The sequence below is a fragment of the Gigantopelta aegis genome, chromosome 14 (assembly GCF_016097555.1).
Source record: "Gigantopelta aegis isolate Gae_Host chromosome 14, Gae_host_genome, whole genome shotgun sequence".
In the NCBI taxonomy this organism is placed as follows: Eukaryota; Metazoa; Mollusca; class Gastropoda; order Neomphalida; family Peltospiridae; genus Gigantopelta; species Gigantopelta aegis.
Window position 1 is genome coordinate 8,226,374 of NC_054712.1, and position 21,106 is coordinate 8,247,479.

At 34.0% G+C, this 21,106-nt stretch overlaps 1 protein-coding gene across 1 annotated transcript in view; it reads right to left on the reverse strand.

Moving 5' to 3' along the window:
* Window positions 1-3,411: 3,411 nt before the first annotated feature.
* LOC121389479 (terminal nucleotidyltransferase 4B-like) overlaps window positions 3,412-21,106 on the reverse strand; it is a 40,029-nt gene continuing 22,334 nt past the window's right edge. Inside the window, exons 7-11 of the mRNA XM_041521126.1 lie at window positions 19,164-19,377; window positions 17,452-17,575; window positions 16,976-17,149; window positions 15,277-15,448; window positions 3,412-14,671 (exon numbers count right to left, since the gene is read on the reverse strand). Of these exons, the coding sequence (XP_041377060.1) occupies window positions 14,285-14,671; window positions 15,277-15,448; window positions 16,976-17,149; window positions 17,452-17,575; window positions 19,164-19,377 (1,071 nt within the window). The 3' untranslated portion in view covers window positions 3,412-14,284. The remainder of the gene's footprint in view (window positions 14,672-15,276; window positions 15,449-16,975; window positions 17,150-17,451; window positions 17,576-19,163; window positions 19,378-21,106) is intronic.

Here is a 21,106-nt window from a genome sequence, read left to right on the forward strand (position 1 = left end):
AAAGCATTTCACAAACAGTTGAGTGGACAAATACAAGTTTATAAATTGAAAGTGGAAATGTAGACTTTAACTGTAAATGGTTTAGGATATGTACTCTTCTTTGTTTTAAGTGTCCTTTATTTTTTTTAAGTGTTGATAAATATTGAAATTCTTGGTACCAAATGCAGACATGTTTTTGTTAAACATTTTATTATATAGAAGTATATGTATTTTTACAAAAACATAATACTCAATAATTAGAAACTGGTTTTCTATAAATTGTGAACAATAGCTGTCCTGTTGCTTTTAAATAATAATAAAAAATATTTTGTGCAATTCATCATGCCTTGATATTTGTAATAAAGTAATACAACCCATTTTGTTTTCTCTTCAGGTTTTTGGGGGGTTTTTCGAGAGCGATGTCATTAAAACCTGCATATGTTGTAAAGTGACTGTTCAAGATGGTTTATGATACTACATATACAAAATGCTTTTACACAGACAAACAGAACTTTCTAGATCCTCTACCTCAGTATAAGCAGTATAGGCCTAGTTTTATTAATGATTATTAAACCATCTAAATTATATACAACACTGTGTGCCATTATTCACTTAAAATTCATACATGTCTATATATGTTCTTTGTTTAAATATTCTTACTTATGTTTTAAAATGTGCCATGTTCTTTGTATTATTCATATACAGTGACATTTTTAACGGTCCTTTATAAAAAATCGATACAGAACTTAACCTCTCTAAACCGGAAAGAAAGAAATGTTTAATTTAACGACGCACTCGACATATTTTATTTACGGTTATATGGTGTCAGACATATGGTTAAGGACCACACAGATTTTGAAAGGAAACCCGCTGTCGCCACTACATGGACTACTCTTTCCTATTAGCAGCAAGGGATCTTTTATTTGTGCTTCTCACAGGCAGGATAGCACAAACCATGGCCTTTGTTGAACCAGTTATGGATCACTGGTTGGTGCAAGTGGTTTACACCTACCCATTGAGCCTTGCGGAGCATTCACTCGGGGTTTGGAGTCGGTATCTGGATGAAAAATACCATGCCTCGACTGGGATCCGAACCCAGTACCTACCAGCCTGTAGACCGATGGCCTAACCACGACGCCACCGAGGCCGGTCTCTAAACCGGATACCTCTTAATACCGGACATTTTACTTGGTCGCAAGGGTGTCCGGTTTAGAGGGGTTTCACTGTATAAAGAAATAAAATTGTAAATTGGCATCACATCATTATAGGTGTTTTAAGTTATGATAGTTTTGACACTTATTTGCATAAGAAACCATCAGTGAGCCTATTGGGATATTTCTTGTCCATCTAGTGCACCATGACTGGTATATCAAAGGCTGCGGTATGTGCTATCATGTCTGTGGTATGGTGCATATAAAAGGTCCCTCGCTACTAATGGGGGAAAGTTTAGCAGGTTTCCCCATTAAGACTAAGACTGTCAGAATTGTCGGTGTTTGACATCCAATAGTGGATGATGAATAAATCGATGTGCTCTACTGGTTTTGTTAAACACTTTAACATTCACGAAATCTGGTGTAGTACAGGACAGTACATACAACAAATATACCAGTTGAGGACGCACACACAAATAGGTGAACTGAGTTGGATCTGTCTGGAAGAGAAGTTTATCGTGGGGTTTACTGGGGTGGGGAGCAAGTGGACTTTTCAGATTAGAAGTTTTAGAACTACCACTATAAGTCTGTCTGTGTCAAAGGGGAACTGATGAATAGGCCTAAAACTATATAATAAAGAATGCTAAAACTTGCATATAAACATTATTAATCCCTAACCAGCCTAACAAAGGTGTTAATAGGTTTTGTCTCTCATCTATCTCCTGCATATTGTTTTCTGGAAATTTTTGGCAGGGCTACATGATAGTGCATGTGGAACAAAATGATGAAGAAAAAACCCCTACTAAACGGGTACCCAGGTCAAAATTTTATGATAGTGAGCTAAGATTTTGTGTATAACTATCATTTTGAGATACAACAGGATATACCCATTTTTTAGTTATGACCATATCAAATTTGACTGTCAAAATAGAATTTATTAAATATTTTTACAGTTATGGTCCCTGAACTTAGGTGATATAAAATTTTGTGGGGCTTGATAGGGACATATTACTTTAGCAGAACTCTCAGAATGCTTTTTAAGTTTTACACCCACATCAAACTCATAACATGTAAGCAAAAAGTTTCTTAAAGGCATATTGTCACAGACCACTGACCTATTTAATGGTCTAACAAAGTATTACCTGAACAAATATAATTTGATTTGTCCCTAAATGTACTTTATTCAACCACCATACTCCATTTATTAATGACGTTTTGTAAAAATAATTGAATTATGGCAATGGTTCATAATTCAAAAACTAAAAGTGCCGAGAGGGATGACATGGATCTCATTCCATCATGGTTCAGTTAAGGTGATGCGATAGCTAGATTTGGTTTCCAACAATTAATGTAATTTTTATTTATTATCCATTTTTAGAGAAATAAGGTCCTTAAATCCGTGACAGTTTAACAAATTGCCATCAAATTCTTTGAATAAATCAAATGTTTAATATAGGGAAAGGACAATATGCTAGAACAGCCTATATATCCAGTTTCACCTGCATTGTCACTGAAGTAATCAATAATACACTTTACCGTGGCCGTTTCATCAGAACTTTGCCTTCATACATATATCACAAAAGATTAATTAACCTTGATGTAATTTGTAAAAAAAAATGGACTTCGAAGCTAGGATTCTACATGTATTAAGCTCTCCAGCCTACATCAGTTACAAATGTAGGTGCTCTAAGCCACGGACAAAAGGTTTACACTACCACTAGCATTATTTTGTTATTGTTTTATTTTAAGTGCATCAAAGACATTGTGATTATGTTTTTGCAAGTCCCACCCTGTAACACAGGATGGAAACCTTGATGTCCAGTCGCCACATGCTTAGTTTGCTTACTCATCTTTTAAGTTGTATCCATTTAATGCGATTTCATATGCAGTAATGCATTCTTAATCTTATTTCTTTAGTTTTTTTCTTCTTGACCTGAATATCAGTATGATGACATTACCATGTGATCTGTAAGCTTACCCAGTAGAAAACACTACAGGGTGCAGACTTGCTGTGTAAGCACTCGCACTCGCATCCAGTTATATCATGTCAATGACATTCATGTTTAAAGTACTTTTTTTTTTTAATTTCTCATGACATCCGTTAGCCAAGTTTTTCTGGAATCCCAGCTTAACAGGTCGACTGAGAACAAATTCTTGATCATATGATCAATCGCATCAAGCTTAGTTTTATCCTCACAAACCCACCCACACCCATTTTTAATGTATATATAACATAGTTCTGGCATTTCCTGCCACACGTAAACAAAACACACAACACACATTTGTTTCATTTTATTTATTGAATTAAAATTACATGTATAATGGCATACAGAAATTACACGGTCAAATTGTGGTTCGATTATTGCACCATTTTATCAAATAGCATGAATTTCCAAGTACAAGTAACTACATCTATTTAGTTGGTTTTCAACATTTTATGCCAATATATATATGTTTTTTTACTTTCGATTTTTCTTTCTTTTTCTAACCTTTTCTTTAACGAGCTATTTAAAATGGACATTCTTATGAAACTAAAATGCTTCTATTCAACTTGTAATGTACAATGTAAGTAATGTCTTGTTTTATCCATGCATGGTTAACACTACTTGTGCAATGAATAACAAGACTATAGTAATGTTAATTCTTTTCAAATTCAAATAACCTGTTTTTATTATTATTTACTTCCAAGGCACATCACAGAAATAAAAAGATATGCAGTAAAACAAAAATATAAAAATAAAATATCACACATTTTTAGAGTATTTTTTTTTTTTTTAACAATTTGTATTTAAATGTCACTTTCCTTTTGAAAATCCTCAAAATAAAGTACATTGTTATCATGTGCTTTCATTAATTTAAAGGACTATTGAGACGTAACTTTTCTATCATCACTATTTGATTGACAATACCCAGGGATTTATCCAGGATTGTTTCAGCAGGGTCCATGTCTAATGTGATACGAATAACTTAATCATAATTTGCGATGTTTTTTTAAAGGAAAATTTAATAATGGCAATACAACATTGTTAATTAATTTTTCAGACCAAAGATAATTATCAAAATATTTATACTGTATATCAAATTGGCAATTTTCAGTGCCACTTGCTTGTGGGAAGAGGCCTATGTTCGGTAGACCTACTGCAGAATGCCTGGACAAATCCCCAATACCGTAGCACAAGTCAATTGTCAAGACTAGAAATTTGGTACCCTGGTGTGTATATATACTGGTATATATATGTTGGGTTTTTTGTATTGCTTTGCTGTCTGTTTTTGTTTTTTAAAAGAGTTAATGAGACACACAAAAAACTACATTTTAACAGAATCCACATTTCAGCCTCATTCTTAATTTATTAATTATATAAAATATGGAAAATCACGAATGTAGACAAGTTGCTTTTAGTTAAATCATGTAAAAAGGTTAGTTATGTGTACTTTAACGGAAGAATTATGCATGTAGCTAAACTTCACAATTTAAATTAAATCACTTTATGAAATGTATGTTTATCAAACTACATCACAGGCAGTAAATTCTCAAAAAAAAAAAAAAAAAAAATTAAATTTAAAAAAAAGATTTTTTTTTTTTTTTACTTCTGCTTGGATCAGAAAATGGAAAACAAAACAAATCATTAGATACAATATACATTGTTTTTTTAATCTCATCATCCGAGATCAGGGTGGTTTTTTTTGGTTTTTTGGATTTTTTTTTTTTTTATATGAACTATATATACAGACATGGTTGGTTTTCTCATCACCATAGTTTTAAAGTACAGTGAATATATACAGGCAATCACACATTCAGTTGAGAGAGAAAAAACAGTCACAGTTTAAAACAAAAATCAATACACAGAATGCACAAATACATTTAACAGTCTGATCTCGACTTACAAATACACACTACATGTATTTTAATTTATTTAATTTTTTTGAGAAAAAAAGAAGGAAAAAAAAAAATCTTTTTTCATACACATCATTAGCAAAATTCTAAAAAAGTAATTTGTTACCCAATTATCTTTCAATATGCTGAATAAAAGTTATATTGGTTTTATTTGCTTTTATGAGTTATTTTAGTTTTATTTTACATTCTTAAAAAACAGAAAGAAGGAAAGTTATTTTATCTTCTTGGAAAAAAAAGAGGAAAGATACATATTATGCATACATCTGTCTGCACCATCTCAACAAACCAAGGCTACTGCTCCACATCTATATGAAGTACAGAACAAGTCTTAACTTGTTAAGATGACGTAACACTGAATGACTAATTTCAGAGCAACTAAGGGAACAGAGATTCAGTTGCTACTTAAGCGTTCTGTGTAGTAACACACAAACAGTCTACTCCCAATTCATCCACTTGTCAAGCACATCAACATAAAACAATAAAAACATGCATCCATCAGTGCAATGTAAGAAAATGTACATTCTCGGTCACAGGTCAAAATAAAAGGGTCATAAATTATGTGGACCCCAAAACTCCACTCTGCTTTATAATAGGGAGTAAATGTTTATTTTAATCCGGGCTAGTTGGATAATTTCACAAATGATGACACAAAGAAAAGGGAACAGTAGAACATCAATTGTCTTGTGACTGCAAGTTTACACAAAAAAGAATGAAATCTGATAAAAAAAAATATATATAATAATAAAAAAAGCTAAAATTCACATCTCTGAAAGAATCCACATAATTTGCATCACATATTTGTTTCTTCTTTCAAATACAGAAATAACATTTAGCATAAATTAAAAAAAAATTAAAGATAAAAATAATAATAAAAAAATTAAAAAAATTTAAGAGAAAACATTACTGTCTATATATTTGGCTTTTTTTTTCAAATAATAAAAATGTCAACAAGTTTGCTGCATATAACCACCGGTTTTGGCCGATATTTTTAACATACATTTTTGCCAAGACATTTCCATAAAGTTGCACGTAATACTGAATGGCAAATATTTAAAAAATCAGCTACAAATTCTAATTTATATAAATAAGCACGACTTTTAGCGGTTTTTAAATGAACATTCTTCCACTTAATCATTTTCTTTTTACCGGGTACATGGATTGTCAAGAACATTTGTACATAACTTTACATTTCATTGTGGTAGCAGACAAGTGTACAAAACTTTACATTTTATTGTAATGGCAGACAATGTAACAATGATTCACCAATGAAATATTAAATAATGACAAAAATGACTAGCTGTCAAATTATTTGCTTTAATCTTGGACTTTTACACGGATAAGAAAATCCAGAATGATAATTTTGTAGAGGAAAAATGTGACTACCAGTTATAGTAGTAAAATTAACAGTGAACACATGATTTCCAAATAATTCCATCATGACAATGGGAAATACCCCCCAATACCCACCCTACTATAATTAACAAAATAGCCAGATAAGTAAACATTATGTCCACTCTTATCCTGAAGACAAGCTAATCGGCTTTTTCCAAAGACATAATTATAGAAAATTCAAAGGACACAACTCGCCTGAAAATTTGTGCACTACAGGTAACTTTTAAAACAAGCTTAAGTAGTAGTCTTGATTCAAGAATTGCAACAATAATGCATTCAAAACAGCTGTTGGGTTTGTTTGATTAACTATTCATTCACAACTCACAGAGTACATGTATAAATAAATAACAAAAGATTCAATTTTGGTCTTGGTTGTTCTGCAGTCTTCGCCATTACCAAACTCGAGGAAAGCTAAAAATCATTTTAAAATGGTGCTAGATAAGCGATCACCCGATCTTTTAACTAAAATTTATTAAAAATATTGCAAGGTGATTAATTTACCTCTGTAAAACTTTTACAATAAGTGTGAAGTGATCATGGCAAAAACAGTTCTGCTAAGTACTAGTTTTGGTACACTATGGGCTTACTTAAATCTCAAAATTTTAAACTGCATTATCTGTCTCAAAGATAGTTTGGTTAAACTATCAAATTTTACACTAGCAAGTGCCAGTTTTGTATTTTAATACCGATTTCTATCCAAAGACGGCAACAGTGAGTGCACATTGTAGTGGGACGGTTTACAGACACTACAACTTCCATCTTACTAAACACTATCCTGGTCAGACAGTCCAGGTGAGCATACATGAACCACAATTGGATACAAATTGAAATGAACAAATGAACCTAATATCAGACAAGTTTTGGAACCTGGATCCATCTTGAAACAAGCATGTTCTCAGACGAACCCAAACCTTTGGACATTATGGATAGCATGTAATAAGCCAGTAATTTAAGCCCCATGATTCACCTAACATCGGAATATTCATTCCTCATCACTGAAATAAGTAGAAACTAAATTGACTGTCCACACTATCATGGATTTTTTTTGGCATAGTCCCCATATGTCCGATGGATTGAGAAAAGTAGCACAAGTAAATCATACTTGTAATATTTTTTCATGCAAGTACACCAGTTAAATTAATTTATTAGAACAGACATAATTAAATATCTACATTGGCAATTTGTAGCTTAGAAATTGGGAAGGAACCTATGTTCGGACCTACAGAACGCCTGAATAAATCTGTGACTATATTATGAAACACTCGAAGAGATCTAGCATAATCTTATACGAAACTTAGTTTTAAACAAACAATTTTGATTTCAAAATCATCACCACACAGACAGGGCTTTAAAGGGTAGTAACGTTTATATTACAAAAATAAGGTGGTTTTTTGCCAAATTCCAGTGGCGAAAATATACTACAGCACTGTATAGAATGAGTATTGTTTTACTCTTGCTTATTGCTTACAAGAAAATTCTCAACATGTAATTGCACATTTTGACCAGTATTTATAATTAGTATAACTGGAAGTGGAGACACTCCTGTTAGTAAATCGATCATATTGTTTTATCATTTAGAGCACACCACCCACATTCATTTTACTACCATTATTCATTCGATATCCTTTGGCTGTAAAGTAATATTCATTAAACACTCAGAAGTAGGAATTCTTGTACAGTTCTGCATTATACAGAGTATAATATGAATTACCAATTATTATCAAATTTATGTTCCGAGTGAAATCACTTTCACTTGTCATGAGTTACAGCAGAAGACCAATGAAAATTATTTCACTCAGGACATAAATTTGGTAACCGTTTTGTTATTAGCTTTATTATATCACCTATTTTCTTCTCTAAAAAACATCTCTTTCAATATCAATAAATGTAAATCTATTTACAGTTCTGAGTATTGCTTTAACTTTCATTGAAAATTATCAAAACTCAAAATTCTGTTCATTTTATTTTTTTAAAATCTATAATGAATTAAATTAAAATAGCATATTACCAAATTTAACAATGAAAACAGGCATAAATAACTATTAAGTAAAATTTTGTGTGCTCTTACCAAATCATGACTTGCAAGTCATATTTGATATCGATGAGGTCATCGAGCACCAAATCGTCCAATAATAGTGTATGTTACAACAACATATATATCCGCAGAGAAATTACTATTTTCATACTCCTGATTATGAGTGCATGCCGATGTAATAAAGTGTTAATAAACACGGCGAGAGAAGGTAGTCAATGACAACTGTGGATGGTGGAAACACTTAAGTTCATTAAAACTGTGCAGCATTTGTACTTTACATAACTAAATGATGACATAATAAAGTGAGGCGAGATTGCAACAGTACAACGTAACTGCTGTGGTTTTGAAACAACCAAAAACCCTGTTGTTTACTGAACCCATAATCTAACCAACTGTTTTATATACATGTAACCAGTTCCAATTGTTAAGAACACAACAGGCATTTTAACGTTCTCCATGTTTAACATACTACAAAAAGATAAAAAAAAGAGAGAAGAAAACTGAACAAACCTGCTCAATATTTAACATACATAAAACACATTTAACATACATACACAGCTGTGAAGGCCAAATAATCAATGGTGATCTACTGTTATTTATGTAAAACAAACTTTCAAAATCATTTAAATATCACAAAACTAAAAAAAAGAAAAGAAAAGAAAGCCAGTTATTTATTAGTAAAGGTTTTTTTGTAACTAAAATTTGTCAAAAAACGATGTACACACTTTCCAAGATTCTTAATTTCTGAAACAACTTTTAAATAGTATGTTATCCAACTCACTTAATTTTTTATATAAACTGTATGACTAAATAATTTTAGATGTTCCCTTCAAAAACATTGTGGCTACAAATGCATACAGCCGGAATCCTAAAACTGATATAAGACTAATACAGATATTTAATAATAAATTGTATCCACAAGGGCTCGAAATTAATTCTGTAGAATGGGGAGCAATCTGTTTCCAACAATGTAATCAGGAAGGGACAGGATCTGGCTCAGTTAGTAGAATACTTGCTTGAGGTTCTTTGGTTGTACGATCAAACCTCCTCGTGGACCCATTCTTGGATTGGGTTCCCAAACCCCACCCCCCATCCCAAGGAGCATGCCCCACGACTGGTGTATAAGGCCGTAAAATGTGCTGTCTTGTCTGTCGGTTAGTGCAAATAAATTAAAGATCCCTTGCTGCTGCTGGAAAAATGTAACACGTTTACTCTGAAAACTACGTATCAAAATTACCAAATGTTTGACATCCAATATCAGGTGATTGATTGATGTATCAAATGGAACATGGTGGCCAACACAAATGTGAATAAATCAATGAAAAACACACCGACATAACATGGAATGAATGTTGAAGTTCACAGGAGAGGAAAAAACATGCATACAGTGCTACAAATATGAAAAACAGATGAGGTGTAATAAATAAAATAGAATAACTGGCATAATGTAAAGTAAGTTTACCTCTGTACCAAAAAAACTAGTTTAATTCAGACAGATTTGCTTTCCCCCTTAAACTATTCTCATCGGATTTGTTACCGGGTTAGAAAACCAAGAAATGTTTAACGCCCTGGTTGATTTTTAGCCTAGAAAGGTTGCTAGCCACATCCTCCAACCTCCAAATGATTGGAACCCTGTAACATATCCTGTAACATTGTGCCATATCCTGAGAAGACAAAATCATAGGATTTTTTTATTATGTGGCTTATAGATTTGCTGAATTTAAAAATCAGGAATAAAGAGAGAAAATCAAATCAACACTAAAAGTTGGAACATAACTACTTACTCTGGGGACTAGGAACTATGAATAGCATTGTTTAATTTGTATTCACCCAACGTGATTTCTACCGCCCAGGGGCAAGTGTTAGTTTCTATCCTTGTGTTATGTTAATATGTACAAACTGGAATTAACAAAATATTCTCCATATAAATCAGCCGTATTTCCATCTTTGCACAAAAAGATAAGAAAAAAGTGAAAGGTGGCATGGTTTTGCTAGTGACTAGTATATCTTGAGGCAAGTTTTTAAATGATAATCATACGAATAAACACAATTTTGGCTGCTGACAAGACGACAAAGAAAAACAAATGACCAGTAAAAATAGTTTTTACAATGAAAGTGAAAGTACCATTTTTACAAACAAATTTACCATCATCGAATGTGACCACCAGTACGTTATCAATTCAAAAATGGATAAGAAAGCATATTTTTAAACAAGATATATCTAAAACACTGGCAGTGTACAAAAAGGAGTAGTTAGCACTGGGTTGAATTTTTTTATTCTTCAAAATTAGTTTTCACTGCTAACTAAATGGCAAAATGTAAGACATATAACCAAGTGCATTACATAAAATCATACAGTTTATCAGAAACCAGCTCCCATCCCCACTTCAGTCAACAGTAAGTTGTCTTGCATTCTTTCCCATGGGACGGCAGAACAGATTTGTATGTACCAGTTATACTACTGGACCATTAGCAGGAACATAAGGCCCAACATTAAATTCAAGCAAACCACCAACAGGTTACATGTATGTCGTGAGTTGTTGGGATTATTCTAAAACATAAAAATTACAACATTCAGACATACAACACTTGCAAAACACTTTTAATCAAACTTATGGTAAAAGTGAAGATATTGTCAATGTAGTCACTTATCTAGTAGTATAAAAATTGCTTCATTTTTTTATTGTGATGAATATAACAAAATGCAAGTTTAGGGTAACAGACTTGGTGATTCACTTGGCTATGAAAATATAATTCAGGTAACCGAACAATCAATTACCCAGGTAAACATCACATGAACACACATCAGTTCAAAATTTAGAAATATTGTCTCCTGAAACAGCAAAATAACAAACCGATTCAATCTCATGGCTAACACCATGGGTGTATACTCTACCTGGATATGCGTTAAGATTTACGACATGTACAATTTGTACAGCTGTAAGTTGACAGAGTTTTGGCACGTGGTCAATTTTGGATTGTTACAGACAAGTGAACAACTCACTACCACAAACGTGAACATGCCTTGCAACTTTAAAAAAAAAGAAAAAAAGATTATAATTTTAAAAAATGATGTCAAGCCGATTTCAATCAGATGGGTTTGTTTACAATAAAGAATGTTGAAGCACAAGTTATCACTAAAGACTGACACACTGACAGTATAAAAAGACTATTATAAATCGATGTATCTCATTAATATGAAGTAAAATATATACACATTTACTATTGCGTTAAGAATACAGCATGATTTTATTTTCAATGTTAATAAGATAATGGGTACTATGGCATGGTTTTGTCCATTAAAAAAAAGAAGACAAAAAAGAAAAAAAAAAGAAAAGAAAAAAAAGAAAAAAAGAAAAAAAAGAAGAAACAAAGTATCCCAAAATAAAGATACCAGTAAAAATTATTTGGGCAAAATCCTGCATTCTGAGCATATTTCTCTTTATTTTCTAACATTTGTTTTCTTACTCATTGTATCAGGTTTTTTTTTTGTACTTACGGGTTTATTTTAAAATGAAAAACAAGTAAATGCAAGTCCATATTATAGTAAATTTAACTGCTCACATTAAAAAAATGGAGGGTATTTCAATCATATCTTTATCTTTGCTGTCGACATGAAAGATAAGAAATGGGCAAAATAGATAAATTAAGGCAACGATCACGTTTTTTTTTTTTTTTTTAAAACTCCAAAAGGACTACCTGTGCATGTCAACATGGGGGGAAAATGTCTCTTGCAGGTTGTGACTGGGCAAGAAAACTTTCTGATCTCAACTAGCACTCATCATCTCACCAATACTAGTTAGACATTTCACGCCTGGGATCATCTTGCGCGGTGATAAAAATGTACCTTTGTTTTTAAAAACTCCACTTTTTTTTTTTGGCGACTTCCACCAAAGTGTCGCAGCAAATGTTTGCTAAGAAAATAAGTGTGGTAAAAATCACCTGAAGTGACTTACAGTATCAACAAAACTCAACAAGTAATAAAATCAATATATATCTAGGTCACAAAGCCAGGATACAGAAAAATATCAAACTTATTAACACTCCTCGTTGCCTATTTAGTCCAACACCATACAACTGTAATTAAAATGTGTTAAAAAAAATTCTTTCTTTTTTGGTTATATTTAGTTATTACTGGCCAAAACCCTCTAGTTTTCTTAAAACGGTATTTATTTAGGCATGAAGCAATACAGTGGGAGTTTATGGTTGTACTGTTATATGTTATAAATGAAAGTACACTTCAAGGTAACCTCTTCATGAAGTAAGTATAGCTCTTTATTGCTCTATTCCTTAAAACTAAAATTAAAAAAGTACTGGGTATGATTAGAAAAGAGTATATTCTAGCTGTTGTCCATTGTAAACTGCATATACATTATGCTAATTTTTTTCTGTCACTAATGTCAGTCAACAGGTTAATAAATAACTGTTTAACAATGAGTGCTGTTACTGGTATATCAATATATATTACAATTCAAGAGGTATATCAATATATTATGATACACCCTACCTGTACCAACATATTCAATAATTTCTGAAAAAATCCTTATCAGTCATACTCAAAAGTCTGAACATATTCAAATTTAGATTTTTTTTGATGGGGAAAAGAAAAATAAGAGTACAATTTTTAACAAAAGGGACTTACAAGTCACAATAACTTTACTTCACTGAAGTGACTCAAATGTAATTTAAGTAACAAACTTTGTTGTGTCTTTTTCTTATTTTGTTAGAAGACTCCTAGATGTAAATGTATTAATCTTACTAGATATATATCGCTAAACAGGGGACCCACATGATGATAAAAACCAAATTATGGTCGTAGCAATCCTTACCAATACACATTAGTGATGCTTCTAATTGACAAGTTAACACTGACGTGTGATACTAAATGGCATGTTAACTTACCTCAAACTAGTAAATAATTGCATTTCATCCTATCTGAAACTAGTAAACAAAAAACAATTATTATCCTAGTACTTAACTACAAAATACAAGTTTATGACAAAATACACATTATGCATGTTTCAACAATGGAAATCAATCATGGGGTTAATTTTAAACCAGTAAACTATGGTCAACTCAGCATTAAACATTGATCTAAGTAACTGGGATAAATAAATAAACTGGTGTCGTTATGTGAATGTAAAAACAGTCTTGTACCAATAGCAACAATGTTTTTTGCATGGTTTTCACTGGTCTTCATGTAATGGCAATTTTTTTGTAGTTTTTAAATGATGACAATGTTTCTCCATCCTTTTGAGAAATCACAGATTTGGTGTTCTGAGAAATCAGTTACACTGCCTTTTAAGAAATGGAATTTATCAGACTGGAAGATTTGCACAGCTCCTCCAAACAATATCTTCATTGATATTTAAACCTCGATCTTGTCTTCTGCAGTATGTTCCACTATGAATCAAAACAGATACCGATTCAGAAGCATAAGCTGTATGGTAACTTGGAACACTATTCTTCTTTTTTTTAAACATACGTAGATAATTATTTACACAAAACAAAACACTGACACATGATTTATGCATTTTTCATCCATCATTTCCATTCAATTCACAAATAATTTACAGGTATGCTAATCCAATCAATGGTCAGGTGAGACAGAATGAAGTCGGTCAAGTTTACATCCATTCAGAAATCATTTGCTTACACATTTTTATGTTCATGCCCACACACACACACTACAAACACACACACACACACACACACACACACACATTGTTTCTGTTTCTGAGAATTGTGAAAAGCGATGGATGCCCGCTATCATACACAAGCTCTCTCTACGTTATCTGTACAAAACATCCACCAGTACCGCTCAGCTCATTATCATCTGTACCCATTGCTAGAAATCTGAATATTTTCCTTTTTGTTAGTCGAGTTTTTCCGCCTTTTGCCGTTGGAGGGTTTGAAAACCTTGTTTGCAGATGGTGCACTATGTTGCCTGTGGTAAGTCTTGTTCTGCACGACGGGAGCACTATTCTGAGGACCGCTCGACTGCGCGGCAGAGCAGTACGTCTTGCTAACGGACGCCGATCGGTACGTCACAGAGCGGTTTGACGATACGCTGCTCGTGCTGCCGTCGCGCGACTTGCCCACGTGGGGATGTTTGTTAAAGTCTCGACTTCGTGCAAACTCCCTCACAGGAACAGAACTAGCACGGATGGGTTTTTGCTGGGGATGACACAACTTGGACTCCATGTTGGCATCTTCGTCCTATTAAAAAAACAAACAAAAAAAACATGTTATTTTTAGATGCTTAATACCAAGATACGAATATAATACATTCAAATATCTAAAACTAAATTGAATTTTTATAATTTCTAAAATAAAACACTACTTGTAAGAATGTAAAACAAATAGTTTTCTAGCAAAACAAACCCACACCGGCAAACGATTAATATCAGAATAGTATATCCAAAAATCTAGAACTAAATTGTTTTTTTCTTTTTTTAATGTCTAAAATAAAACACTATTTTTAAATATATAAAATAATGTTTTACCAAAAATAACAAAATCACATTTTCAAATATTTAATAAGTTAGTATTTTCCAATATGAAAACTAAACTGTATTGTTATATCGAAAATAAGCCTGTTTTAAATATCTTAATTTTAATTTTTTTTAAAGCAAATTGTCATGTTATTCAAATTACTAATCAAGATAAAACAGGATACCTACTAGCACACTAAAATATCAAAGCCTAAGGAACACAGATTTCTAGAATTTGTGTCATTAACAATAACTAAAATATTTTTCAGTAAATCATTGTAAATATTTTCTCAAACTATTTCAAGGAAAGACCTCGGCATCTGCACTCACCGTGTCGCTTGCTAAGCTCGAAGAACTTGAAGCACTAGAGCTGGCCGATGACTTGTAGCCCGAACTGTTTCCGTAGTCCGAGTTCTCACTGTCGCCAGGGGAAACCTGTCCAACGGGCTCAACATCACACTTGGACTTGTGCAAAATGTTGTTGTTGTTGATGCTGCAGTGTCTAAACAGAAAAACACAATGTATTGGTCAAGTAAGTTTTCACCATGTCCAGACTCTTTACAGATTTACAAAGCAAATTTACAATATAAGATAACAAGTGTATATTCAGATGCAATATACATTACAAAACACCCCCCTAAAAACACGTTAAAAACACCTTATTCAATCCTCTTGAAGTGAGGTTTAGCCAGCAGAGGTATAACATGTTTTATACAGCATTCATTAGTTGACATCAATTGATCATTATCGTTGCCTACCGCTGCCACCACCACCTACTTTTTATGCTTCCAGTTATACTCCTCAGTGTTCAGTAGATACAGCCAAAGATACACAGCCAAACCTGTCTTAAGCAGTCACACAAGGACATATGGTTAAGGACCACACAGATATTGAGGGAGGAACTCGCTGTCGCCACTTCATGGGCTACTCTTTTCGATTAACAGCAAGGGATCTTTTATATGCACCATCCCATAGACAGGATAGCACATACCATGGCCTTTGATGTACCAGTAATGGTGTACTGGCTGGAACGAGAAATAGCCCAATGGGCCCACCGACGGGGAACGATCTCAGACTGCTCGCGCATCAAGCGAACACTTTGCCACTGGGCTACGTCTCGCCCCTCGGTCACACAAGGGAGTAGATAAAAGTTACCACTTAAGATAGATGGCTGTTGATTACAGGTTGCCACATTTGTTGTTGTTTCTTGTTTTACCGTCTGTACTGCTAATTAACGGATGTGTGATTCACATTTCACTATAAACCACTTTTGACATGTCACTTTTTTCAGAAAAAAATGCAACTGGAATGTATTAAATTAACCGTTCTCAACACATTTGTTTTCTTTTTCTTTAATTCCTACTTCATGTGGTGGATTATCACAGTAAGTGAATCTCCATATGTCAAGTGCAGCCTGCCCAGAGGCAATTAGATGCATTCCAGAATCAGACTTTCTTAACTGATACACAGTTGACTCGAGTTGTGATGTTGGGACTGAATGGGTACTAGTATTCCTGAAGGTGTGAAGATCAGTTATTTCCTACACCTTATAGTTGTTGTTAAAATATCCCTTTTATACAACAGTAAACATATACTGTGGTCACTTAATACAGGTATTTTAGCGATTTGGGATCCGATTTAGGTGGCCGCTGGCTGCGTTAAAACAGGTGACCGCTTATTACACGTGCATTTACATTATAAATCATTTGAGGGGGAAAAAAAGTGGCAGGAGACCGCTGATTACAGGTGTCCGCTACAACAGGTTTGACTGTACATATATTATATATTATATATTAATATATATATATATATATATATATTTTTAAATAACCACCTACTTTCAAAGATGAAGATCACCCTGGTTTCTTATACGAGACTTGCTTTCAAGTCAGTACAGAGTAAGATATGCTGTGTCATGAATTAAAAGTATTGCTATTGTGTATACATGGAAAAGCCCAATGTTAACTGTATTAAAATTATTAATATGCCAGTATGTCTTGATTCTGGAAATTGAACAGTGTGGACTCACTTGACCGTAGAGTTAGCCAGGTTGATTCTTGAGGTGGCCACACTGGCGTAAGTTGGAACTGGGACTGGGACAGTGTTCTGTGTTGACAGAGAATCTTTGGGACCGAAGTTAGCCTGAACCCACTCTCGATATTCAACCACTTCATTTGTCACCCGTACAATACGGCCAAGAATGCTGAAAAGTAACGACAGCTATAGATAAAATACAGTATGGTAATGAAGTTACGAATTATTAAAAGCAAACAAATGAATTCTAAGCAACATTTCAAAAGAGTATGAGGTGATTTCTGTACATATTGTCGCTCGCTTGAAGTCATAGGTAGAGTGATAATTTTTGTACCTCAATTATCTCTGAAATTTTAATAGTTAACTATAATGTAATACTAGACAAAGTGTTGCCTGCTGTGTACAATCAATACACCTACATAACAGACGAAAATAAAGAAAACACAAGACGAACTTCAGACAGAAATGTACCTGTGATTTCCCCGCAGGAAGTGACTATTCAGTGGTGCCACAGTATGAGACAACACCAGATATGCATACTCGAAGGCTTGTTTCACTTGCATAGCACCGTAAGAACTTCGGCCAATGTCATTGCCTGGAAGAAACAGATTACCAATAAATATTCAACACCAAGAGCTTCATATTTTATCAAATTCAAACAGAATCCACTTGAAATCATGTTAGGAGAAGCTTGAAGACTGCTTTTTCCCCCCATGGATTTTTATTTTGTTTACAATGTACTAAGTAACTAATTGAATCAGAATTTGATTCCAATAAATAACAAATTATTTTCTGGACATGGAATTTTGTTTCAATTGATGTTACCTGAACAATGGATATAATTTTTTTGTTTTAAAATAATATATTATCTGCTGGACTTTTATTTGGCAGAATCCAGAGTATGACAAATATTTTGAAAAGTCACTAGCCACAGGGCTAGTGGGTTTGTAAAAACCACTAGCCCACCAAAATAAAGCACTAGCCCAAATTCTTGATCAATTATAACTGGATTTTTATCTAATTTTTGTAAGATTACACATTCAGTTTTGTCGTGTTGTACGTTTGGTCTTTTGACAAGTGTGATCCATCGTCATTGTCCAGTTTTCGCTTTTGCCCTCCCCCGGGCAAAAATAATTGATTAAACTCATGGTTGGTATCTAAACCCACTATCAAAATAATTAAATTTAAATGAGGGTACGACAGTGTGACACACGGTAATAGATGGTTCAGTGTATTTGGTAGTGGGTTATACATTTAGGGCCTACTATTCATGTCGCCAGGAACGGTACTGCCAATTGCTCAAATACAGGGCATTATCCCATGTCAGACCGATATCAAAAGAATAGAATGGCGACATCTAATCCGTTGTTAACTGATGAACAAAAAAGGTATTATCTTGTATCAGCAGCTGTGAGGCATTATCCAAACGTAATAGGCCAAGCCGAGTCATTGCATGTGCGGTTACCATTAAAGTAAATTGTTTTCCTGGTTGCCGATAACCATATATAAGCAAAGTGTTAAATTGGAAAACAATAAAACAGGTAAATAAAACAAACACTGAAATTCAAAACATGACTGGGGTTTACTTGATTGAGATTAACCTGTAGTCACGATTGGTGATTTCCAAGTTCTTAGCCTAAAACATAATTATGTGCGAGATTAACTACCACATGACATGTCCAACCAATCAAAACATGCATGTCATTAGACTTATTTCCAGTGCATGAAACTTGAAAGGGAAAAGTAAACAATGCATGCTGTAACTGTGATGTTGTAGAGATAGCATGTTACTGCAGTTTGCAGACCTAGTTCAAGTGGATTATTATTATATACTGATGGTGTTGATATTATTCTATGACAAACGTCACAATCAAATTTATTAAACGAAATTTCAGCCGAGAGAAAAAAACAAAACAAAACACGATTGAGCAATAAGGAGAGGGGGTGGGAAACCACTAGCCTGCAGGGCTAGTGGTTTTGCGTTTCTCACTAGCCCGAACTTAAAAACCACTAGCCACGGGTGTCGGGCTAGTGGATTTGTCGAACTCAGCAGAATCCTGTAAAATGTAATATCAAATTCTTCTGTACTTTAGTAATGACAGGTTTTTTTTCAATCATTAGCACTACAAATATCTTTGTAGACTGTTTTTTGTTACTGACAATCCAGTAGATGACAAACTCACCTTTAGTGAGAGGGTCTTCAATGCAAAGTAAGGAAGGACGGTAGCCACTCTCCATCTCTCGAACAATGTGATCTTTTGGCACGTAAGCTCCACCATTCTTTATTCGAATACCTGTCTTCAGGTAGTTGAAATTCCTGCCGTACAACTCAAAGAATTCTATCAACAGTACTCCAAGGTTAGCACGCATGTCGGTAGCATCGGTCCTTGGATGAAGCTGAAAGCAAATGTTTGTATTATGAAGTCCTGGCTTTATATATGAAGAGTCCATTCTCAAAACACAATACACCCCAATTTTAGATGTTAGCAGTGAAGGTATTCCAATGTTAGTATCTCGACAAAACAAAAATAAAATGTGAACAAAAATGTGATCTGTCTATTAACATGATTTAAAAACTTCATGTGACATATGTAATCAGTTGTGAAAATAAGTTTTTCCTCAAAAAGACGTAAATGAATATAAAGCTTTCGTTAAAGGAACTCTTCATATGTTAACCGACACAAACTGAGGTATCAATTAATGATGTTCTGCACAGTTCTAATAAACAACTATTGTGTATATCATATGATCAAAACACAAACAGTAGTCATTACATCACAGAAAAAAACACTACCAGACACTTCCTGTTCATTTGAATAGACAGAATCACTCTCTTGGGCTTTAAAGTACAGGCATGGGACCAATTAAAATTATTTTCAAAGGAAAACTGTCACAGATCCAGTTAAAGTGTGCAATGATGCATAGAAATGCAAAATCGGTGTGTGGTATGCCGTTTGTAATGGGATATAATCCAGATCCACCAAATGGAATCGATTTACAGATGCTGTAATACATCAGCCATGTCCCACTTTTAGAAAATTTGTTTCTAATTTTCATTATTATTCATACTTACCTAGTGCTAGCACAACAAATATGCTATTCAACCTGAGTCATACCTACACACTGCAGAATTCTCTCCCTTGCCGGATATGCGCAATGCTATCCTTGCACGGGCTACCTGTAACTTCATTCTCGGTTCAAAGTCCACCCACCGAGGGAAAGCCTCATAGGGGTGGGTGGGAGGTATAGTTTGTTGTGCTAGCACTAGGTAAGTATGAATAATAATGAAAATTAGAAACAAATTTTCTAATAGTCTTATTCAACTTACTGTGCTAGCACAACAAATATGCTATAACGGACGTGCAATGACACCGTTAGAGCACGTGAATTCAACATTAATGGGAGGAGGTAAGAAAATAGAGGACTTACCCGTACCCAAAAAGCTCCTTTGAAGTAATGACATGGAGATAGGACGAACCACGACATACGGTAACAAGGAGTCAAAAAACTTTTGGGAATAAAAAGGGGCTTCCCAAAAGAAAAACTCATCCCCATGAAAAGGAGGAAAAACATCTCCCCAGGGAGAGGAAACGGTAGACAACACTACAAAAAAACCCCATCCCTCAGAAAAGAGTGGAGTGTTAAACATGTCCGAAGTGTGAAACGATGGCAGTCGGACGGAAAAGAGGTCGACCCCTTTCCGTTGCCCTGCGCACAGACACGACGTGTTGAGCCGCAATGACTGTCTGGATCCTACGCGTACCGTCAGGACCAACCGCCATATCCCGGAAATAGAAACGGTCAAAAGTGTGCCGTCCTTTCCAAACCCCTGCATTCATGACCTTTATAATATCTAAAGAGTCATGAAAATTCAGGGAAGCAGAAATGGCTCGGATCTCATGTGGTTTAACAGAGAAATTCCGTAACACATGATCACCCGCCATCTCATATGCTAGCTTGATGGTAGCTGCTATCCATCGAGACAAAGCATTTTTTGTGACATCACCCGGCCTAATGGTATAAGAAATAAACAATCTCTTTTTACCCTGCCGCCGGTTTTTCGTACGCTGCAAATAATACTTCAATGCTCTCACCGGGCAAAGAAGTCTATCCGAGTTATCAGATG